We start from the raw sequence: 24225 nt of genomic DNA, 5'->3' as shown, positions 1-24225 counted from the left end.
CGGCGGCGGCGTTATTATTTATTCCGTCGTAAGTCGTAAAAGGGCCCGGGTGCGGATTTATCGTAGAAATATTGAAATGAGAGACACTGCTTTCGGCGTTCCCACCACCGCCACCCCCTCCGGTCCCTCCGATGGCCTAGGAGTGGCCCGCGAGAGGCCCGTTCCCCGTCGTTCACCGACAAAAACCTGACCACCGCCGACGCTTTACGAGTCGATATATTTGCCAGCGCGGCCAGCGCGGCCCGCACCCCTTTCGCCGCCACTTCCTCCTTCCCCCTTGCTGCTTCTCGAGGTTAAACGCCGCCATGGTGTCGCAGCCTTTGACTCCCGACAGTGACCATCGTCGAATCAAAGTTCCGCGATCGAGCCACCCCCGTCCCCTTTCCGCGGCACTCGGATAATCCGCGGTCCAAATTGGCAGGATTACGCGTTACGAAGACTCGGCCACGTTCTCGAGATTGCCGGGATTACCGGTCCACCACCCCCGAGCAAATACAGGTATTATCGGGTATTACCGCTCGGTGCGTGCGTCGACGCGAGCTCCAAAGCCTCGCGACCCACGACTTTTCTCGGCGGAAACGAAATCGTTTCTTTCCGCCGCCTTCTCGTCTTCGACCGAAAAGAATAGGGGATGCGACGCACCTGCGGGCGCTATCGCGAGCCGACGATTCGTTGGTCTTCGACCTTCGAATTCTTCGCGGCGAAGAATCGGATTTCTTTCGGTTTTGATCGGCAAAAGAACGTGTATGCAATTTCATACAATTTTACGCGATATCGTAAAAAAACGTGTATCGATTTTGTACGACTTCATCGAATTATATCGCGTTTCGATGTCCGACGAGCGATTGCAACGAATAGCAAAAATCTCTGTCGATGTTACAGTGGCATGGTTGCGGAAAAGTTTTTTGTCGTTGGCGACGAGTTGCGAGGAACGTTTAGGCGAGGAGGATAACGAGCTCGAGACGATAAAGCCGGCTCGCAGCTTCGTCTCGGGCTGCCGAAATTGAAACTGGTGCACGAGCCCCGGAAAAAATATTAGGGCAGCGCCTCGAGACATCTGCCTCGCGCGCTTACACGCTCCATCGTCGGATTAATCGCGCATCTGCGCGGCAAATCGTCTTTTCGTCTTTTCGTCCGTTCGTCTTCGTCTCGTTCGTTGATCCACCGGCCCGATTACACCTCGCGAGCTCGGAACCGCCTCGGACCTTCTTTTCGACGCTCTTTTCCTCGACGAGATCGTCGATTCCGTTTCCCTCGTCAGGAAAATCCTGATCGTAATTCAATCAAAAACGCGCGAGGCGATGGATAATGTAGAGATGCACTCGCAAGTAGAAGTATTTTTTCGGTCGCACAATTTTAAGACGTCGGGTACGCGAGAACGCGGATATTCTCTGCCGAGAGTAATCGAAGCGGTAGATAAATGAAATCGAAGAATTCCCTCCGCTCGAGTAAGAACGCTAAAACCGGGCGCGGAGCGACGTCGACGGCATAAACCGAGATCCCTCTGTCCGCGCGAAGAAGCCCGGCATTTTTAGCGCGCGGGCTCGGTTTGTTCGCAGTGACTCGAGAATAAGGAGGCTAATAAGCGCAGCCTCGAGACATAAATAAGTAAGCCGCGCTGAAATCGTAATGCTCCCCAACGCGGCGCGGCATCGAAATTAAAATTAGCCTGGAAGAAACCGTCGCGGTGGAGGGAGAACCGGAAGGAGGAACGCGAGGGAGAGATCCGCCCCCGAACGAATATTATGCAAAGCCGCGAGCAATAAAAATAACGTATTGCGACCGAGAGAAGCATAAGTTTTAATCCAATATTACTAAGATAAGTCTCGGACCCTATCCCCGGGCTCTCCGCGGAGAAAGATTTCTTTTGTGTAACGCACCCCAACTTTACATCGTGGTTATTAGAAAATGCTCTCTCTCGTCGATGCGGGCGCATTGCCAGCCAGGGGAGCCCTTCTCTCTTACTTTTTATTCTTATTCCCCGTGCCTTCTCTCTCTCTCTCTCTCTCTCTCTCTCTCATGCTTTCGCTTAATAGCGCCGCGTAAAGATCGCGTGATACGCTAAACCACCGAGAGATCGGTTACGCGGCTTAACGAGGGGGTGGCTCGAGGAAACTCACCCCCGACGTTTTTTCCTCGGCGTGGAAATCAACCCTGATTAGCAGACCGAGCTTAGGCGAATTCGACGTCTCCGGTGCTAATTTGTTTCCGAGGAAAGTGCCCGAGAATTATCCGCATTCCGTTTCCTAACGACGTTTCTTGTAGAAGATGGGATATTCCCTTGTATCATTTTTTTTGTATACGTCTTGGATTATTTTTTTTAATTACTCCAAATTTAACCTTGTACAGTTTGTCCAAATTTCGACTCGCGATTTCGACGAAATCCTTTACGAATTTGGCCCCTTGGAGCTTCGACGCGCATCGGCGCGCGCTAATAAAATAATTTCAGCCCCCCGTAGAGTCGACATATTTATTTAACGGGGCTCCGGGATTTAGGGGGAACGCGTTTCTCCATGAATCAGCTATTACGGAAACCAGTCAGCTTTTTTCTGTTTCACCGCCCCCGATTCGATTTCCCTGGGTCTCTCGCGATCGAGGAAATGCACTCCCCCGGATCGAGCAATCTCTCCAGGATCCGGAACATCTCTCTCTCTCTCTCTCTCTCTCTCTCTCTCTCTCTCTCTCTGTCTATCCAGTGACCCTCGACTTACGAGAGCAATCGACTCTCGGTCTCTCGATACTTTTATTGCGCCGGTTCACGCGAGTCCGGTTAATCGGACGAAGCAGAAACAGAGGGTCCCGTCTCGGTCTCTCGGTCTCGGATTCTTTGTTTCTCGGCCGGAGGAACGAGAACGAGCGTGAAAAGGAATAATATCGGGGCTGCGGGGACGGAGGTGCGCGCATCCAGACCCTAGCACGTTCTTTTCCACTCCGGGCGCGAAATCGGACAAATCCAATCTGACTGACGGGATTGCCGCGATCCACGGTTAGGGTGAATGGCGTGGAGGTGGGGTGTTGGCTTGCGCCGGCAGAAAAGGAAATAATAGAGAGAAAGAGAGAATTCAGGGGAGAGAGAAACGAGAGAGATAGCTGGATAGAGAGAGAGAAAGAGAGAGAGAGAAAGACCGAAGAGTGGCGCGAGCCCTCGTAAAAATTTATAATTTGGAAAATGCCGCCTCGTGTCGGTTGTTGGATTTGCCAGCCCGGCAATCGAGTTTATAAAGCGAGAAATCGAAAGGCGAACCGACCGATGGAATGAGAGGCAGAGAGAGAGAGAGAGAGAGAGAGAAGGGTGGAAGGAGAGGCCGACGGCGGCGACGACGATAACGTCGAAAGACTTTTGACGAAAATTGAAGTCGTTGTTATGACGGGAATTGCGAGCGACGACGCTTTACGGTCGACGCTCCCGTCGACGCTCGCAGCTTTTGCAAAAAGGATCCTCGCAGAACGTTTTTCTCTCCCGTACATTTGCTACAAGATTAATACTTGTTCGATATCAGTTCTCGCGGAATATTCTCGACTCGGGCGAAGCCACTCTGAATTTTCTCTGTAAAACCTCTCTCAGTATCGACTTCTTAATACTTACAAGACGAAACGAAACATCATGTATCAATTTCATCTTATCGAATATGAATTGTGATACGAATATTGAAATTTTTTAGATAGAAGAAAACATTTATATTCGTCGTGCGACTGCTCGAATATTCACGACCACAGAACGATGTTTTATTCCGACTTGAAAGAACGAAATAACATTCGCGTTTAACCAGTTATTACACCACCGCGAGCTAAACTCGTCGAAGTACGGCAAGAGGTTAAGAATTTTTTACCACTCGAGCTATTCTTTACCGCACAATTATTTTTCTTTAGTACTCCGTTTCATAGCCGACACTACGGTCATGGAAAGGCCGCCTAGCATTTGCCATTCGCTTTTATTTGCATTTTTATTTCCACGTTTCGCGATCGGCGCGAGGTTAAAAAGTTGCCGGAGAAACAAAAGCGCGGAGACGCTGCATCGTAGACGGAAATGCGTGATTCTGCACCTGTCTCGATCGGGATTACGTTTCCGAAAGGTGCCTTTCGTCGAATAAACCGTGCTTCGAGAGAAGAACTAAATTCTCGTTCGACAAATTTTCGAGCGATTCGGCGAGATATCGCGGGAGCAGCGCGAGCGGAACGATCGCAGCGTGCAGAAACATTCGGGAGGAGACGTAAATGCGAAACTGACAATTAGAAGGCCCGGCTACGAACGCTCGTATTATTCGTTCCATCGTTTTACGACTGCGCCCTCGTCCGCGTCCGCGTCCGCGTTAAGCGGTTTATAGTTTTTTTAATTGCCGCGGGGTGTAACTGCTGCGTTACAAGAGGGCCGACGACGCCGCAGCCGCGGCCGACGCGACGCGTCCAACGAGAAAATCTGTACGATTTCTTGTCGCGAGTCGCGCGAGTTCTTCGAGCAATAGAAATTGAGTCGTGAGATCGGCCGTCGCGAGCACACGAGGCCGGGTGTATGCACCTCGTGAACCGTATACGTGTACACGTGCCGCATACGTGTACACTTACTTCTCCGTCGAACAGACACACGCTCAGGTCCGCCGACCTTGTCACGCCACGTAGTTACGGAGAGCGGAGCGTAACAAGTAGCAAACGGAATTCTCGTTGCAGCGCAGTTTTCCGACAACTGTAATTACAGACGCGCCGCTCGCGCGTCGATACGCTCGCCGTCGATTTCTGCACGGTTCCACTCAGCGAAATCACTTATCCTTCCCCGGGAAAATTGCTTTCTTGCCCGCGCGCTAAGAAACTTTCCGCTCGGATTTGCCGACGCGAACTATCCCATTCTAATCCCTTCTTTTCGTTCGAAACAATTCCTGTTGCCGCGCGATATTCCGTTCTACGCCGCGTTGTCGACCCGCCCGTCGATTTCTACGATCCATCCGCGAGATAAGAAGATTTCGAGCCGACTCGAAGAAATTGGAGCCCGAGGAAAATGTATCGAACGTGCGTTTAATTACGTTTTTGAACGTCGACGATCGCGTCGATCGCGCGGATACGCTTTGCCGGAGTGCAATTTGGGTGATCCGTGTGCGACGCGACACGAGATCGCTCGTCGGAATGAAAAAGACAAAATCAAAATGCAACGTCGTCTTCCGCTCGAAAGGCGCAGAGAGCTGCGATGCGCAGGATCGAATGCAAATCCTCCGTGTTCGAACGTTCTTGTTCGCGTCTCACGCGTTTTATTCGGACGCTTTCTCGTATCTCTGTACGGCGGATTCCCAAGATTCCCCCGTTTTCGGCAGTGTTTGAACGGCGGAGAACGGTAGCAGGATACGAGCGATAACGTGGCGTCGTAACTCAAAGATAGCGCGTTTGTTTAACAGGCAACAGTGGCTCCTTTGTCGAGGCCAGCCTCGTGATCGTGAAACGATTTCGGACCGAGAAGTTCCGAGAGGTGTGCGCGGGTCGCGAGCACGGAGACCCGCCAGAAAATCCGGAAGCGTATCCCGGCGTCTCGCGCGGATTTCGTCCCGACGGATTGAACGAACCGCGGCGCTTCGCCGAGCTTCGGCAAGCTGCGCCGAGCTGCGCCGAGAGTTCGGGACCGCTGCAACAACATCAGAGAGCATTTAATCCGAAATGCTGAATCGGAGAGAGAGACCGGCGTGCATCGACGCAGCCCCGGAGCGATAGATTCGGGCAGTGCGCGAAAACGGGGTTGCAACCCTCCGCACGAAGTGCACCCTATCCCTCGCCCGCCCATTAATAATATACCCATATTGGACACAATTCACCTTGAAATTAACCGGCAGCCGATTGGTAAGCCCGGGCAAATTGACTTCGAAATTGACAATTTATGGTCGCTCTCCTATCCTCGCATCCCCGCCGACGCTTTTGTTCGGTTTTTACGTTTCTTCACGCATCTTCGACCCTCCGGCTACCGCGGGGAACGGCGGCGGTCTTCCTTTAATCGCGGGTTCGTCCGCGAGCTTCGGACATTGGAAACTCTTCCGTAAGTCGGTCTTGAACCAACGAGAGAGGAAAAGCTTTCCGCCGTGAAACGTACACCGAAATTCGTCTTTCCAACCAAAAATCGAAATTGCACCTCGATACCGCGCGGAATTCCTCGAACGACGTTAACCGCGCGCGGGAATACTATTTTACGAACATACTTTCGAGGCATAATCGCGACATTAACATACGTATCGAGCTTCAGAAAATGCCGAGTAAAAATGTTGGAACAGGGATCGCTGCTCGAAGGTGTCGAGCCCGGAGAAATTACACGGCAGGTCCGTTTCCTTTTTAATTTTCGAACACGTGATCCGCAGACCGGAACAGTAAACGTGCGTTTACCGTCGTGCTGCTCGTAACGTTTCTCGCCGAGGAACACGAATGATCTCGCGGGACGGGCAGCGATCTGTCTCTTTCTGGATCGTTAAACGGTCCGATCGACGTAAGAATGGGTTTGCGATTCTCCCAGCGGAATCGGGCGTCCTTCCAACCCCTCCCATCATCGCGTCGGCCCTTTCGCGAGCAGAGAATATCCTATCCTCCGAATCCCTTCGACCCGGTTCTTCGGTCGTCCAACGGACGATCCCGGTCGTCGTAGCAGCGATCATTAAGGCGGGGAATGATCGAATCGAAGCACAGCACCTGGCGCGCGATCATCGGGAATCCCACACGCGATACTCTTCCACCGGACGCGAACGCGAGCCTCCGAGAACCGCTCCGATCGATCTACGATCGAGCCGATCCTCCGCCGATAAGTAATCGTCGCGTTTCTTCGGATTGTAACTCTTTCGTTGACGACGTTGCGAGTTGTCAGTGTCTTCGGTATCGACCTGCGAAATCGACGTTGCATTTGTGGGGTCGGTCGCCGGATGTTCGAAGTTAGGGTGTTCGTTAATACCTTGTTCCACGGTGTCGGTGAATTCCGAGGGTGTCGATGAACGCTCGTCGTATCTTCGGTCGTTCATCTCTCGCACGGAATTCTATCTTCGTTATCGATGCGACCGAAATATTAATTTCCAAGTACTTCGCACGAAGAAGAAGAAGAAGGAGAATAACCAAATACGCGAGTGTGTATCGCGAATTCAACGTAAAGCACAAGAGACGTGGATAACTTCTTTCGGTACTCACAAGCGCGAGTAACCGTTTCGCAGAATCATGTTTTCAAGGATCGAGGGATAAATTTTGCTTATCGGGCGGAGCAAAGTCGCCGCATGAAATTCCGGCAATAATTCCAAGGAAATAACGACGACGTTGTCCGGGAGTTGTTAAGCTTGCAGGAAAAGCTCGGCGCTCGGCGCTCGGCGAATTAATCACCCGAGCGATGATTAAGCGAACGATTAGAAACCCAACGTTTCATGTTGCACGATCTAACGCAGAAAACGCGAGCGATCCGGCGCGGCGAGATCGCGCGTTTTCCGTCCGTATAAATCGCGCGGACAAGCGGTCGGACGTAGGCAAAGTTTTTGCGGCAACCAAGTAATAATTCGTCTATGTCCGTTCGACGTTCTGCTCCGGTGCGCGATCCACGGCTGCTTTTCTATTCCTATTCAATTGAAACGCGTGCGAATCGGTCGAGCCTGACGCGCCGACCAGCCTACCGCTCTCATTTATTAATCCGATCATTTATAACGGTCGCGTTTAGCGAGCAATTTTTAACCCGACGATTTTATCTACGAGCTATTTCGAACCGAAATCGGAATCGCGCTCGCGGACGTTTCGACTCGAAAACCGTGGACATATTTCTTCCCGGTAGGCGTCTCTGTTCCCCTTCTCGATTTTTATTCCAGGCGAGTTTTTTTAAATTACGGTATTTGTTGTCGCAAACGCGAGTGTTTCGCTCGCGCGGATCGTAGGAAAAAGGGGGAAAAATGTCGACGCCGACGAACGACCCGTAATCATTGCGTTAAGGTACGGTATCCTGTCCGAATAGGCCGGCGGTCGATCGGAGAATTAATTCTGTCGAGCCGAAACGAAATCTGGTAGCTGCGGGGCCGCTGTTGCCGCAATTCTCGATTACCGTCGATCTCCCGATCTTTCGATCTCTCGGTCGACGAACGCTCTCGCCGTATCGGCCGGACGCTGTTTCGCAAACGGCTTTCTCGATATCCGCGCGATTTTGCCTTTTTTTCTCTCCATTATCAATTTAAACACTCATTTCTCGTGCCCCGGTCGCCGTGTCGCTCATTACATATCCCCGAGTCGCAATTTTCAGGGAAAGCGCAAACATTTTTGCTCGATACCGACGATGCGATTGATATTTCGGATTTCATTATCGCGCTCGACGATTATCAATTTTTGCGCGACGCGACAATTTTATCGCCGATGGTCCCTGTTGCACGGATCGATGGTAACGATAAACTCGCGCGAACGATGTTTACGGCGTGCCGTGTCTTCGATTTTTCGATTCCGACGATTTTCCCTCGGAGAATTCGGTCCATCGCCGAAAGCCGCGTGCCGCGAGATATCTCGAGATTCCAGAGACGATTCTGATTTATCGAGCGCTTCGGTGGTTCCGGACGGGAAACAAATCATGCTGTCTCCGCCTAATTCGTTCGACATTCCCGCCTCGAGGAATTGGCTGAAACTTTTCTGCGGAAAACGCGATCCCGAAGTAAATCCGATAGCAAACATTCGTGGCTCGCCATTATCTTCTCTGGTTATACAAATATTCCTGATAACGGATAACAAACTATCGTTGCATTTTGTTCACGCCGATCCCTACAGGTCGGAAGGTTTGGCGTTAATTTCACGAAATTCTCGAGATCGATGGCAGCGGAAGCGGTCGAATGGCAAAAGAAGCGACTGTCGAGCAATCGATCAGAGAATGTCCAAGCCAATGGGATCTCGGGAGGTTAATAGAGGTTTCGACGCGTCCAGCCTCGTTCGCCTGTTCTCCTTCTGGCCCGAGACGAGAGTAGAGTCACGATGAAAAGAGTGAAAATCGTGGGGGAGAATTCTGTTCCGATATTTCTATCGAGGCGCCTCGCCTCGCCTTGCCTCGCCTCGCCTCGCCCTGCCACGCCTCACCGGTTGAGCATCTCTGGCCCGGTGAGCGAGCAATCTCATAGTAGTCAGGACAGATTTGTAAATCTAATTTTTCATCCCGTCTTTCTGCCTTCAGCCCTCTCGCTCCGGCTCTGTCGTAGCCTCGGCGTCTTCCTCGATCCTCCGTTTAACTCTCCCCCACCGTTCTGCTCATCCTCGATCCATCGGTCTCTCGATCTCCCGATCTCTCGTTCTTCGTTCCTCCGATGCTCTCCCACTTTCATTCTCTCTCTCTCTCTCCCTCTCTCTCTCTCTCTCTCTCTCTCTCCCGTTCTTCTCGACTCGGTTATTCCCATCTCTGTTTCGTCTCGGCTCTCCCATACTCCTCGCGCAATCTCTCCGCCTTCCCTCACGCACGAGCACGAGCACGAGCGCGAGCACGAGCACGAGATCTCTAGACGATTCTCAGACGGCCCGGCCGGTTTATACGGCGTTGATCTCTTAAACCGCTTAGCTTCGGGTTACACCGAAAACAAGAACGCACTCTCGAACGCTTAGACCCCGCATAATACGCACTTGTTTGCGTACCGGAGCCGCGGAATAAGGAGAGGCTCGATCGAGATCGGCGGTCTCTTTCGTGCGATCCTGAGGCTTCTGCACGAGCAACTCTTCGGAGAACGCCGTGAATTCGAAACGGTCGACTAGGACGATGGCGAGAGCCCGTCGAAAAGCAGGATCCGACCGGAAACGGAGCAATCGGATCGATCGGAAAGGCGACGCCTTTGGTTGGTGCCGTGCAACCGTCGTTCGTAGGATCGCGATTCCTTGGAAAAATTAGTTTCCCGCGCAGGACGTTGACGCATCGTTTTCCGAGCGGAATTCGGGAGACCGTTCCGTTCCGGTGCATACCGCATTCCGGCTGTTGCCCGCGCGAGGACCATAAAGTTCTCGCGACGATAACTTATGCAAATGCGCAGCCTATTTGGCGCGTTTTGTCGTCCCACGCGCACCTTTATCTTCCCCTCTATTAGGTTTATCGCGGCACCGTCACTACGTATTAGCCGGTATCAGCCAGGCTAACCCGTGGCACTTTCGCTCGGCTCGCGCCCGTGCTCCGTGCACGCTAATCGCGGATTTCGCTGCCTCCGTTGCCGCGGCTGCGACTGCGACTACGAGTCCGGCTGAGAGAACCAGTTCTCGAAACGCGCGCGTTCCCCGCGTAGACTAATTGACGCTCCTAGGCGAGAGCCTGGAACTCGGTCATCGAATCCCGTGGCCGTTGCTGCGTTCCTCCGGAACTCCGGCGTCGGGGCCCGCTGTCCGGACCCGGCGCGAAGCGGCCTTTAAACGCGATCCGCCTATCTCCGACGCGCCGTGTTCCATTCGTCTCGCGCGCGTTCCACGAACGAGATATAAAATAGACAAATTGTAACGACTCGCCGATAACGAACAACTTCTACTGCCAGATTCTGGTTTACGATCCTTTGGTACGCAAGAGAAAGAACGAAAATTCTGAGAACGCGATGCCGATAGACAGAGAACGAACTTGGCTCGATCGAGAGCATCGATAGATTTAAGATTCGGCGAAGAGAGAACGCGCTCCAAATGCAACTGTTGCCCCCGGCTATTTTTGGTTCCACGATATCGAACCGCCCGCGGATTCGATAACACGGAAAGCGCGTGAAATTGTTCGGAATAACAACGGTTCGGTCCCGAAAGCGTCGCGGGGGCAGCAGACTCGGCGCGGTGCGACGCGGAGCGGCGCGCCGCGGCGAGTCGAATCGAGTCGAGTCGAGTCGATCCGCTTACGACCGACGCGACGTAAGCGCGCAGGTCGGGGTAAGACGTTACCTCGATGACAGGTGTCTCTAACCACAGTAACTCTCTACCACTGTACAGCTCCAGGCCAGGAAGACCACCGAAGAGGGCATCCGTCGGCCTAAGCCTCGCAGCCAGCCACCTGGCCGCGGCGACCGGTCACCATCCCCAGCACTCGCTCAAGAAACACAGAATGGACAACGGGGACTACTACGAGAACGGACATTTGGGTGAGCATACTTTCGGTTTTTTCGTTCTGCGAGATTCCGATCACGAGTCCCCGAACAATCGCGATCCGATAGATCGCGGAAAAGCGGAGCGCGTAGCACCGCGAAAGCGGGTTCGACGACGGTCGAACCGTTGCAGGACCGGCTCGAATCAACATCAAAAGCGAGAAAGACGGCCGCGGCCGGCCGAGAGGGTTACGGTTCTAGTGTGTGCTCGTAGCCCTGGTACCAGGGGCACGCACTTGATTACTGCCATCCGTATACGCGGGCCTCGGTGACCCCACCGATCAATTAATTAGGGGAATCAAACACACTTGGAGTGAGCAAATTAACTGCAACTGCACCGTCGCGTTGCGGCTGGCGGTGGCGGTTGCCGATAACCGGAATATCGTCCCGCGACGCGACTCGACGCGACGACTGACAATCGGAGCTTCCGCCGTTTCCATCGGCGATCCTCCGCCGCGCGCAACCCTTTCCGAACATCAAGACATTCCGCGATCGGGAGTCGCGGAAGCGGCGCTGGTTTTACCTGGAAAACTATGGAGGATCGTTGCCCGCGAAATCGACTGGACAAATAATCGCGGGCACGCGAGCCCGTTCAATTTTACGGGCAAATACGTTCGACGGTGCAACGTTAATGAATTAATACCGCGCGCGGACGGACGAGTGCGGCCTGTTTCAGGACCGGGGTAAACGTTGAAACGGCCAGCAATTAATTACGAGCTCGCGGTAATTGTATAATTGTTTTACGATTCGAGCCTCCCTTTCCGGGGACGATTGATCGCCGCTGCAATTCCGCCGCGCCGGGCCTTGCAATCTTTTCTGCTAATTGCCCTCCGACCGAAGACCGCCGACGGAGCCGCGGCTTTCGAATTTCTTTCACAATTGCGTCCAACTCGTTCGATATTTTGCACTTGTTCGTATATGCTTTATTCGCTCCTCGAAGGTCTTCGGGACACTCGAGGCGAGCATCCCCCAAGAGTAGCGAACGTCGGTCGACGAGAGAAGCGTTGAGAAAAGTGTGCGCGCGTGTCTGTATATGTGTGTGTGTGTGCGCGCGAGAGAGAGACAAAGAGAGAGAGGAGAGAGAAAAGCGGAGGTGCTCTGGGGATTTTTTTCAATTTGGACCGATAGGCGAACGGCACTTGCCATAACGCAATTAATAAACTCAACGAGCGAGATCCGATCCCGATAGCGGCGGCGTAACATCCATTCGGGATGTAGCCGGGGCACAATGGCCGTCACAATGGCCGTGTGTCGTGTGTATGGGTGCACGCAGCGGCGGTGGCGCGCGGACGGCCGATACGCATCTATGTTGTCTCTACGAAATTAAAACCGATGAGAAAAATAAATAGCCCGGGGAAAGAGCGACGAGAGAGAGAGAGAGAGAGAGAGAGAGAAGCGAGGGCGCTAGCTATAGGGAGAGAGGGGAAGGGAGGGAGAGAGAGTGCAGGGCTTTCCTTGGCGTGCGCTGGTCGCGTGCAACTCCGATGGGAAGCACGGGCCCGTTCCTCGCGTCTTTTTCCTCGATCGTTTTCCGATGAAAACTATATTCCCGTGGCTGCAACTAGCCCGGACTACGTAATAAACTAATGACTATCGGCTAACGTCGAGTCGCTCGCGTACAAGCCCGCCACACCCCCCGCCCTCCGCACTCGCCCCGTAATTATTTAATGCATCGATTACCGAAATAGCATTAATCAAATTGGCCGGCCGCAATTTATATTATATGACCTAATGCATAGCGAATCGTACATTAATGCGCAAACTAAGTCAATTATCCAGGTATCCGCATTTACGCGACGCGGAACCCGCGACTGCTCCGCGGATGCATTTTATGTCTGGAGTCTGCAGCTGCACCGTCTGCTCGGTGCGGGCCACGGCGCATCGGTCGGCGAGGCCATTTCACCGCGACACCTTTGCCAAACTGTGCAAAGGGATGGAAAGATAGATTTCTCTGCAATTTTCAGTCGATGCCTTAATTGTTTCAGAATTATTGAAATTATAAAGACTCTTTCATACGAAATAATTAAATAGATCTCTTTGACGCTCGGTCCCCTTCTTTGGTACTCGTTCTTCTCGGTGCATATGCACCACCCAACAACACCGAGCAGACCCAGTTCCACGCAAAGCGCATTCGGCGTTTAATTTCGAAGCTGCAATCAGGTTCGTAATTTACGAATCCGGTTCCGCGTCGAAGAGAGACCTCCCGGATGCGAGCAAGAGGGAGGCAGAGGGTGGAAAGCGTCCCCGAAGGGTGGCAAGGGGTGGTTTGGCCGGTCGTGGGTGCAACGACGCCGTGCCGGCCAGCGAATGCTCATAAAAGCATTGATTAACCGTTGCCGGTCGTAGGTCGGCCAACGCTGCTGCCTCGTGTACCAATAAAACCCGGTTAATAGGGGGGAGGGGGGCAACGTCGCGTCATCGACCGATCCCGAGGTCTCCCTACCTGTGCGTGATGATTTTCGCGCGATGACGCGAGTCGAAAAACAATGCGTAGAATTTGCGTCGAACCTCGACCCTCGGCGGTGAGAAGTGGGGAGAGATACTGCGTCGCTAAGGGTTTGTTTTTCCGCCGGTTACGTCAAGGTTGGATGGGTGCCGCCGGTGTCAGTGTTGTAGCGAGTGTCGAGTTCTCAAGATCGCAGCGACGCAGTTTACAGTTTCAGGTATTTGCGTTGTAACTTTCGTGCTTTTCGTGTTTCCAAACCTCTACGCGAAGCCATTTTTCTCGTTAAAAGCCGCGTCTTCTTCGGACTTTCGAACGATCTGCGAGCTTACATTGTTCTCGTCGATGCGTACACGTTTTCGACAATGTTATTAGACAATGTTATTAGACAATGTTATTAGACAATTCGGAGCTTTCTTCGCGAGAAATAATATCGTTCGTTCACCGTGTAAGACGTCTGCGAACATTGCGGGGACGGAGATCGCTCTCGAAATTGATTCCACGTTCGAGACGGCGAAATTCCAGGAGGGTGTCGAAGCAAGATATCACCGGCAGGGTAGCAGCCGCGAATTTGCGGTGGAAACGCGGAGCCGGATCAGATATCCGCGCGAAGTAATTAACGAATCGGGGTTTCGCGGGGATGGGTTTCCTGCGGAAAAGCGGAGGATCCGTGTCCCGGGGCAGCGGTTCTTGCGGCGAGAGGGAAGCGGGAAGCGGGTAGCGGGAAGCGGGACGCTGGATCGCGGGATGGGTCCAGATGCCTGGTCGACGAGAACCACTGGCTTACGTGGAATTTTCAGGCTGCGGTCAGAAATTACGCGCGGCCCGGACACGCTCGGCGCCTCGCCGCTTCGTGCCGCTCCATGCCGCGCCATTCCGCGCCGAGGGGGGGCCAAGCCGAGGCCGAAACCGAGCGGGACGGCGAATTTGACGCGAAAGTGAAATAATCCTCGCGATTAAAGCGATAATAACGTCGGCCGAGATTATTACGCGGGCAAACGCGTCGCGACGCGTACGGGGATGGCCGTGTTACGCGTTACACCGGACATCGATCGCGTTTTAACGCGTTTTACGCGCCATCTGCTTATCTGGAGTCGCTTCGACCTTATCGGTTCCGAACTCGATGGTTCGCGTTTTCCTTAACTTCTCGCGCCGCAAATTTTACCGATAGACGAGCCCGCGACGCGAACCCTTTCGATACGATTATTCACAAAATGAATTACCAGCGCGGCGAAGATCCTCGTTATCGATCTTGTTTCGTACGAATCGATGACGCGATTGCGCGAAGAAATATCGTATGTCGTCGACGACTCGACGAAATCTCACCGAAATATATCTCTAAGTAAATATATCTGTACCAAACTATATCGGAAGAGCACCGTTCGGTGCTGTATAAAGCGAAAGAATTATTGGCCAGCCCGAGTAAAAGGCTAGTCGTTCCGGGAGAGTCTCGTTGCCACTCTTTTCCATGAAATCAAGGAGAGATTAATACCGAGCAGCAAAGAAGAAACAGCTTCGGTAACGATCGAAAAAGGAAGGCGCAGCGTGATTTATACGGGGAGAATGCCGTTTAAATGAGGCTTCTAATTCGAAATCACGGGGCAGAGAGGAGACTCGGCCCAAAGCCCCGAGAAAAAGGAGAAGCGCAGGTCCGCGTCGCGGAGGCGATACTTTCAGAACCCCGTCGTCCGCAGGTCCGCAGGTCCGGCGAGTCCGCAACACCGCAACACCGCAACACCGTTTCGCGTGGCACCGGCTCGTAAATCAGCGAGGAATTTTGCGCGTTTCGCCGGTTTTTGCTCCGTAACGATACCCTCTCTCGCGTCCTCCACCGGCAAATGAAGACGTTACTCGCCGCGTTCGAGAAAAACCAGTCTCCCCGTTAAAACCGCAAACAAGGGGAGAGAACGAGAGCGGCTCTCCGCGAGCTGGAACTCGAAACGATCGAGCGGCCTGGAAATACGGGCGTTATTGCGTGGGTGGAACGATTCGCGGTCTCGTTTTCCCCGGCATGGGCATCGCGGCTCGTGCATAAAACAACGCGGTGCTCTCGCGCGCGGGCTCCGCTCCGCTCCACTCCGCTCCGGCCCACGCCGCGCGAGCAAGCTGACGCTCGTGTCCGCGTCGCCATAAAGCCCGGCGAAACCGTGGCCTCTCTCGCACGATGCTCGCGGGACGATCCGTTTCCGTACGACTTAATTACGCCGATGTCCAGTTGGCCGTTTCGTCGGCCGTTTTATTTCCTCCACGGTCCGACTCTCGCGCCCTTTACGATTTCCCGGCGAGAGCCGAACGAAAGCGCCGCGAGCACGAATTTCGCTCTTCTACGAACGATTACGAGGCGGTTGAAAAAGTCGTCGTGAAAATAATTTACTTTATCGTCTTTCCATTGAACAATAACCTCGATCATATTTGCTGTAGAAACCCCCAATTCGTAGTTTAGTTGAGAGCAATTTGTCTAATTTCAGAGATACAAGTTTGATAATCGAGTTTCGAGAGACCATTTTGAATCGAATTTCTAGCGAATTAATTGACCTTCGATCTCGTTTAAAAACCGCGGTCTAATCGCGCGAGATACAGGCGACAGCCGCGATGCCACGGTATTCGTAGATTAACCTAATCGTTCGTCGGAGGTCGAAAGTATGGAAAATCGGCTTTAAGGTATCGCGAGACGGTCGCGGATGAGCGTCAGCGATTCTCCGGACACGGGCTCGTTACGATCCGCAACGAGCGGGCCAGACGAGGCTTTTTAGCCGAGTGACGGCAATTTCCTGCGGTGAAAACCGAGGCTAATTGCTCCAAAAATCTGTACTAATTTCCCGGCTGTTCCGGCCTGGCATGGCGTGGCGTGGCGTGGCGTCGGAGATGATGATGGCGGCGTAGCGGAGCGGAGCGGAGCCGGGCCTGGCGCCGAGCGGATCGGAGCGGAGCGGAGCGGTGCGCCGGTGCCGGTGGTAGTCAACAATTTACTCGTTAGCGGCCGGCGAGTGCCGCGCCGCTCAATTAACTCGCGAATCAACGAGCGGGCCGCTTTGTCCGCGCGCTCGCGGCCACCACCGCACCGTCCGTTTCGCGAGTATTTTTATAATTTTCGCCCGGTCTCCGCTCCGCTCTGCTCCGCTTCTGGTCCCCCCGCGCGGCGCGGCGGGCCCTCGTGACCAACAAACGAACCTCGGAAGTGCTTCGTATAATGGAGGGAAAAAACACGCGACCGAGAGAAACGGAGAATCGAGAGAAAGGGTAGTATGCCGGAACGAGGAGAACAGAGGGAGAGAGAGAGATCTCTCGGGTCGCGACGCGGCTCGACGCGACGCGACGCGAAAAAATGCGCGAGGGAAATGAAAACCGACACCACGGATCGCGGCTTGTTTTCAGCCGGTGAAACTCCCCTCGACAGGGGTAAATGTCTACATTTGGAGGGCGGCTGCTCGTTTACACGGGCGCATGTCAAAGGTCCTGGTTACGCGTGTACCCACGCAAACGAGCCGCGGTTTTTTACCGCGCTATTTATTTTCTTTTCATTTCCGATCACGTCCGAACTGAAAGCGCCGCGTCGATTCTCCGCTCCGGTATCGCTCTTTCTCTCTCTTCCTATCTTTCTCTCTCTCTCTTTCTCTCTCTCTCTCTCTCTCTCTCTCTCTCTCTCTCTCTCTCTCTAAATCGCTCGACACTCGAATCCCCGGCGAGCGTACACCCGGCCCGCCGTTAAAACGCGCCCGTAAAAACTTCGCGGACGTTTAACTGCTTGTACTGCCAGTGGATTGTAACAGCCCCTCGTCGACACTCCTCTTTCAATAGATTTCCGCTTTCTGAGCTTCTCTGTCCCAGGGCTTCTCCCGTCGACGCGCCTGTCTCCTTTCGCGATCGTTTGTTCGCCTTCGAAGATTTCCGCGCTCCAAATTCGAGCTAGGTTTTTTATTTATTTTTACCCACTGGCGGACTTTCTAACGTTTCTTCTAAAATCGTAGACAACCGGTTGACGTCGTCTCGGGAACCCTTTCAAATGTTTAGCAGTCCAAAGTGTTCTTTTTTCTCTGCGATATCATTGTTACATCGTACAAATAAATCGTCTGTCCTCGATTGTTCCGATCTCGCGTCGATCGATGCAAAGACCAGTCTCGTATACTTGGACGTACGACCGTGTAGAAGGGTTAACACAATGTAACTCCTTCCGAAACTAGCATTTAAAAGAATCAGGTTTTTTCGAGGCGCAGCTCGGTCGTTAAAAAGTCTAATAAACTACTTGTAATTTCTGGCAGTATATCGGCGTCCTAGTCGAGCGCAGGCTCCTGCGAAATGGACGCCAGCTAGGATCCTGGATAATAAAAATCCCGGTAGGCATTGTACGATAAAGGAAACCGGTATCGAGAGCTCCGTTCTCTCGCTCTCTCTCTCTCTCTCGCACCGCTCTCGTCCTTTTTCAGAAACCATTCTCTCCACCCTCTCTCGCACTGCTCCCTTCTCTGTCACTCCCGACTATCTCTCCGGTTTATCGTCTCTCTCTCTCTCTCTCTCTCTCTCTCTCTTCGTTTCTTTCTCTCTCTCCGTCTCTGTCCGTGTCGCTTTCTGTTCGGCAACCGGCGGGCTCACCTTTGGCGATGCACAAAAGTGCCCTCGTCCCAGCTTCTGGGCCCAGCCAGTCGGAAGATATTAATAACAAAATATGATATAATGGGAGCATCCCCGACGAAACACAATACAATGTTTATGCAGAGGATTAACCGATGTTACGAGCACGTGAAAAAGTATCGACCGCGGCGGGTTCGAAGGCAAGAGGATCGCTCACGGGTCTCGAGGGACTGTTGCAACGTCGGGCCGAGCCGAGCCGAGCCGAGCCGAGCCTGGTTAGGTCCCAGACCTCGGCCCGTTGGGCAGATGGCTCCGGAACACAGGCCCGGGGCTTCTCGATTCTCGCTTTTGATTAGCTCGCGGGAAAGATTTACCTTCGAGATTAGCCTCGACATCGATTTCTCGAGCCACGCCGCGGCCGCAACCGAACCGATCGCCTCGAACACGAATTATTCTCGATTTTCCTCACCCTTCCGATCTCGTTCCGTCTCTTCGAACCCATTCCGTCGCTCGTCGATCCGTGAGCGCGCGCCTTTCGCATTCGGAAACGATAATATTGACGCGCCTTTTTATACTTTAGGATACTCGCGCGAGAACCGACCGCGCACCGCTCCCGCCGCCACGGAGTTTGGTAATTAACATTCCTTTGCCAGAAGCGGGTCACTCGAGCGTATTCTTCGACGCGCTTCCCTTTCTCTGCTCGGTGCTGCTAGATTCTGCATTTCTCTCCATATCAGCGAATGGTATTTGAAGTGGCTCCGTGTTGCATTCTAAAAGCACTCGTAAAATTTGGTTTGCTCGAGTCGATTAAATAACTGCAGTACGTTCTACGACCTTTTCGATCGGTAGCAAGAACATGTCTCCGGAGTTGCGCGAACCGAAAACCATCTCGTACGCAGCGACGAACGTTTTTGAAGTATCTCGAAGCGTAATATCGAGCCGGGCGAAGATTTATCAATCTCTGGCGAGCGATCCAGACCGCCGTGACTGGTCGGAAGGGGTCGTCTCCCACCGAAAAAAGAAGCGTAGCGAGTGGGAAAGAGTTCACCGAAGGGGAATCGCGGCTCGGCGCGGCGATAAAACGGCGAAGGACGGTCAGGCCGGGTCGGGGTTTGGTTCCGTGCGTATCATCATCATTTTCGGAATAAAATATGCGTCCCTTTCTCTCGGGTGGACCGCGGTGGTTCGTTCCGAGAGCGGCTACGAGCCGAATTGGGCTCGTCGGGTGCCCTCCATCCTCTCCTTTCTCGCTCCTCCGCTCCGCCGCTCCTCGACGAAATCCGAAATCTAGCCCGCGGGCTAAGGCGATCGCATAACAGACCCGCTCGGAATAGATAATTTCGCGGGGATGCAGCAGGGCTACGGGATCCCTGTCTAATTTTATAAATTCTAAGACGGGCGCGACCGTGACCGAGGAGGAAGCCGATTTTGGAAAAACTGGATCCATGAATCGCGAGTCGGCTCGCTGGAAAGCGCGATCTATTCTGCGATCGGATCGGCCGTCGGCGGAAGCGAATCTGTTCGAAGCGAGATGCAAAGCAAATCGGTGGCCGTTGAAAAAGTCAGAAACCGAAGAAGGGGATCTCCGAATCACCGGATCGATGGATCTGAAACGAGGTCACAGGCAGTATAAATCGATCCGCGGCGCGGGGGAAAAATCGTGCGAAAAACCATCGCAGAAACCACGATGACGTTGCCGAAGAGGCTGCCGGGTCCGTGAATCGCGATCTCGATCATCGTCGAGCAGACGGAAGCCCGTCGATTCCTTCGGCAGGGAAAAACGGTGAATCGACGGGGAAAAACGAGCGGAGGATCGACGATGACGATGCCGATGCCGACGCCGAAGAGGAACGGAGGCCGGCGAGAGGAACGAAACGAGAGGAGTGCACGGGGGACGGGTTAAAAAAGGAACAGCCACGGAGCAGACGCGGAGCAGGGACGTGCGAGCGGGACAACCGACTACAAACCACCAGGAGTGTAAATAATACTAAGGCTGATTGTGGGCGTGGCTGACAGAACTCTAAAAAGCTTCGACTATATATCAAAAGGTTTACTGCCCTCGGATGATGCTCGTGTACCCGGGGAGACCCTGGAAGAACAAATACTGGGCTGCTCTTTCGCGAGGCGAGGCGAGGCGCGGCGAGACGAGGCGTCGTATCGCGTCGCGTCGCGTCGCGTGGTCGGCGAATGGAACGACGCGAAAGGGTTTCGTCTCGAAAGCTGGTAGGACGCGAAAGTTAGCGGATGGTTTGGCCAGAGTCGACGAGAAAGATTGCTCGTACTTCTGCTTCACCCACGTGATATCTTGTCTCCCTAGGGAGTCGAGCGCTAAGTCTCCGATACCGCAGTCTTCGACGGACTCTTCGACGGACTCTTCGACGGACTCTTCGTCCGACGGCTGGAAGCTCGAGGACGAGTCCTCTCGGTGGATCTTCGAGACGCGCTGCGAATTTAGAGGCGAACTCGATCGACGCGGTTGTTCGGATAAAATAGCTTGCGAGGTCGGAATCGAAGAATCCAGATCTCGCGGTCGCGCAGCTCGAGGGCCGAGAGGATCGAGGAATTCCTGGTCGCTGGATCGGCGCAATCGGTCAAAAACGCTGTCGGTTGGAGGGAAGGGAGTTTGGAGCCGCGAGACAGCGAGGACGTACGTCTCAATAGGTACGTGGCCGGTGCGGTGGAGCGATTAAGAAGAATGGGTGTGGTAAAAGAGGAAAGCGAGGAAAGAAGACCGTCGAGCGAAGGAGGAGCGAGGAGGAGGTGTACATACCCATGGCATCCACTCTCTCCTCGGTTCTCTCCAGACTGGACGCAAAGGGAGCTACCTCGATGGCTGCCCGCCTGACCGCCCGCCCGCCCGCCCGCCTGCCCGGCTGTCTGCCTGCCTGCCCGCCTGCCTGCCTGCCTGCCTGCTAGCTTGCCTGCCTGCTAGCTTGCCTGCCCGGCTTCTCGACTCTCTCGATTACTTGAAAAACCGGATTCCTCCTGCGCGAAACTGTGTTTCCCGTCTCGTGTTTATGTACCACTACACGGCCGGGGAACAATGTTGGATGCACGTGCACGCCAACATAACGGCGCGATTCTCGCCCGCGTACGCGAGAGTTCGGCTGCCGATCGGGGTCGGTTCGAAGCCTGCGGGGGCGGAGGAGGTCGCCGAGGAGAGCTAGATCGGAGTCGGAACGTAAGGAAGCGAGTCGCAAAGGAAAGAAAGAAAGAAGCGAGAACGACGGGGGTGGGTGGCGCGTCGAAGCCACTTAAAGGGCCGCCACGCGATGTCGTCGAGGGTCGGTGTTCGAGGGTTAAATCCAAGGGTTTTCAGGGAGTCCGTGCCGAGGGTAAACATATACATAGCTCGGCGCAAATATCTCGATGGAACAGCGAAACGACGACGTCTACGTCCTGTCGCCTTCGTCGTCGTCGTCGTCGTTGTCGTCGTCGAGTGGGCATCGCGTTTTCTTCGTCGCTTGGTAAGAACAATAGCGCGGAAGGTTCGTGTGGCTCGTCCCACGGGGAGCGTCCCCGGACAAAGGGGAAATTTTCCAAATAATTTCACGTCGTTTGCTCTCGGTCAGTCGGGCCAGGGACCGCACGGTGGATAGATCTCTCCTTTGCGGACTGGCGAAAAAAGCACAAAGGGAAGACGGCAGGTCGAGCCCTGCCCGATCCAGGGTACCGTTCGCTCTCTGGCCGAAGCCCGAGAGCACATGGGGTGTTCTATCGGCTGTAGGCAATTTTATGGGGTGCCTTCGCTCGCGAAAATAAGCAGCGACGGACAGGTCGCGTTTCACGCTGTCTAGTTTTTCATAGCTTTCGCGTTGTTTCGAACATTCGAACGTAGTTTTATACGATGCGTCCGTTCTAACCGCGAGTTAACATCGTCCTATCAATTTTTGGTACGCGCGGTTCCCATGGAAATTTTCGTACGTCCGACAGCCTCGATCCGAGGCGGGGAGCTATCGTTCTTCGCGATAAAATCGTTCGAGTTCGCGGTGAAATTCTCGAACGATCCGAAAAAATGATTCGCTCTCGACAAGTTGTTGCCGTGGGAATTCTCGGCGAGATCGCCTTCCGCGATAGAACGCAACTTTCGAGTGCCGAATAATTTGGAGAAGGACTTCGTATCCCATCGAACGGTCCGTTTCCTTTCTGCCAATGATCTTCATCGCGTTCCGCGAGGGTCGGGGCCGGGGCATTATCTCGCCGAGTGATTTCCAGCTGTCGGCCAAGGGCTCGCCACGACGCCACGAGTAAAGGCCCGTGTTCGCGACGCATAACAAATTCCACCTGTGTAGACGGACTCGCCTTCCATTCATCTGTCCGTCGCCGGGGAACGGACGCGACGATAGGAGGCAGGGGGGACGAGGGACTCGCCGGGCACTCATTTAGCTCGGCAATTTATTCTCGCGTTTTGTAATTAACACCAGTGAAAGAAGTAGCTTGCTTCGGATGTTCCGGCGAGGGCGGCGGGACCGCCGGGCAGGGGGGGGGGGGGAAGCGACCGACTGCTTCGGGTTCGCTGGCCCACCCCCGCTCTCGCGGACCTAGCTCGTCGATTCGTTCATTGTCTACCTGAGAGATCGTCGTCGAAATAATTCAGCCGAAACTCTTCCTACGATCAATCTCCGATTGTACCATTTTCGCGACTGCCAGAGTGCCAACGAAAGTAAACTGCGTCGAGTGACCGTAATCGAAGAGAGAGAAAGAGACTGAGAGAGAGAGAGAGAGAGAGAGAGAGAGAGAGAGAAGATGGGCGAGTAGAGAAAAAGGCGAGACGCTCGGCTAGGAAAGAGTACGTGCACGGTCTGGAGGGCTCGGTCGGCAGGAAAGAAGTCGAAGAAGAAGAAGAAGAAGAGGAAAAAGGAGAAGAAGACGAAGAAGAAGAAGAAGGAGGAGGAGGAGAAGAGGAGGAAGAGGTGGAGGGGGCGGATGATGGAGGCCTCTCTCCTCTGCATGCCACTGCAGTCAGGCCAGACAGAAAGCGGTCTGTATAATTATGGGTTGTCACCTCATCAGCTACGAGAGGGGCAAAGGCGGTGGCGTCGGCGCTGGTCCGTTCGCGCGGGGGCAGGGGTGGGAAGTTATAGGAGCGCGGTCTTTAGCTCAAATTGTGTTTTATCGTCCCTTCTCGCCTGGCCCGGGGCGATTCGCGACCAGATATCCTTCTGCGATCTTTTTCGAGAGCGAATTCCCTCCCTCGTAGCTCTCCGGAGATAGAGGCAGAGAGAGAAAGAGAGAGAGAGAGAGAGCCGAAGTGTCCGCCGCGATCGGTTCGCGATTCCGATCTTCCGCGAGGGTAGCCGGCTGCGGCCGCGTCCGCGTCCGGTGGTTACACGCTCGAAACGTCTTCATCGGTCGAGAACCGAGAAGCGAGAAGCGAGTGAAGCGAGAGAAGCGAGAGAAGCGAGAGCCGCGAGCCGAGAACCGAGAGACGAGAGTCGAGCGGTATCGCGACCGCCGCAAATACCCATTGTCGGGGTTATAAAAATCGGCGGACAAGCGTTTTAAGCATCCTCGCCGATCGGAACGTGCCACGCCGAGTCTTCGACCCTTCGTTCTTCTCTTTCCTCTCTTTCTCCTGGTTTCGTATCCTTTCTCTCTCTCTCTCTCTCTCTCTCTCTCTCTCTTTGCCTCTTTGCTTCTCGTTCGTCCGGTCGCCGCGTCTCTCTCCGCGCGCACGTAGCAATCTGCTCGCAGAGCACATACACGAAAAAAGAAGGGAGTGCACCGCGCGAGAAGGTACTGAGGCTAAGTGGAGAGTTTAGAGGGATTTCATTAAATCATATGGATTGGGGATAATGTATGTTATTGAGCGGAGCGTTCAAATCGCGCTCTATAAGTTGTAATAAGTCCAATTTTAGGGCCGGTCATGGGCCGGGTCCCAGCAGTGGTTGTCGAACGAGGCGGCGGTCCGGCTCTCGACGACTACCAGCCGCCTGGCACAGGCCGCGATCGACAGTCACTGACCAGCGAACCCGCCACTTACTCGTCAAACGGCCAGCCGGTCCGCCGAAATCACTGCCATTTAGATAATTTGTAATGAATAGGCACCGCTCATTTTCTACCCCCTTCCTTCCTAGCCCCGATGCCCCGCGCTCTCTCTCGCTCACCCCTTTCTATCTACCTTCGCAATCCTCCCAATAGCATCATCCGAGGGACCCGGTCCCCGAT

At 53.9% G+C, this 24225-nt stretch overlaps 1 protein-coding gene across 3 annotated transcripts in view; it reads left to right on the top strand.

The window, feature by feature from the left end:
• Nucleotides 1-24225, top strand: part of dac (dachshund family transcription factor) — a 190420-nt gene that overhangs the window by 68142 nt on the left and 98053 nt on the right. For 2 of the 3 annotated variants that reach the window (XM_076518233.1, XM_033481193.2), the window contains exon 2: nt 10894-11042. In XM_076518233.1, the coding sequence (XP_076374348.1) occupies nt 10894-11042 (149 nt within the window). The remainder of the gene's footprint in view (nt 1-10893; nt 11043-24225) is intronic. The other variant, XM_033481194.2, reaches the window with a different exon arrangement.

Source organism: Megalopta genalis, chromosome 2 (assembly GCF_051020955.1).
Source record: "Megalopta genalis isolate 19385.01 chromosome 2, iyMegGena1_principal, whole genome shotgun sequence".
Classification (NCBI taxonomy): domain Eukaryota; kingdom Metazoa; phylum Arthropoda; class Insecta; order Hymenoptera; family Halictidae; genus Megalopta; species Megalopta genalis.
This window is presented reverse-complemented; position numbering and strand designations above follow the sequence as displayed.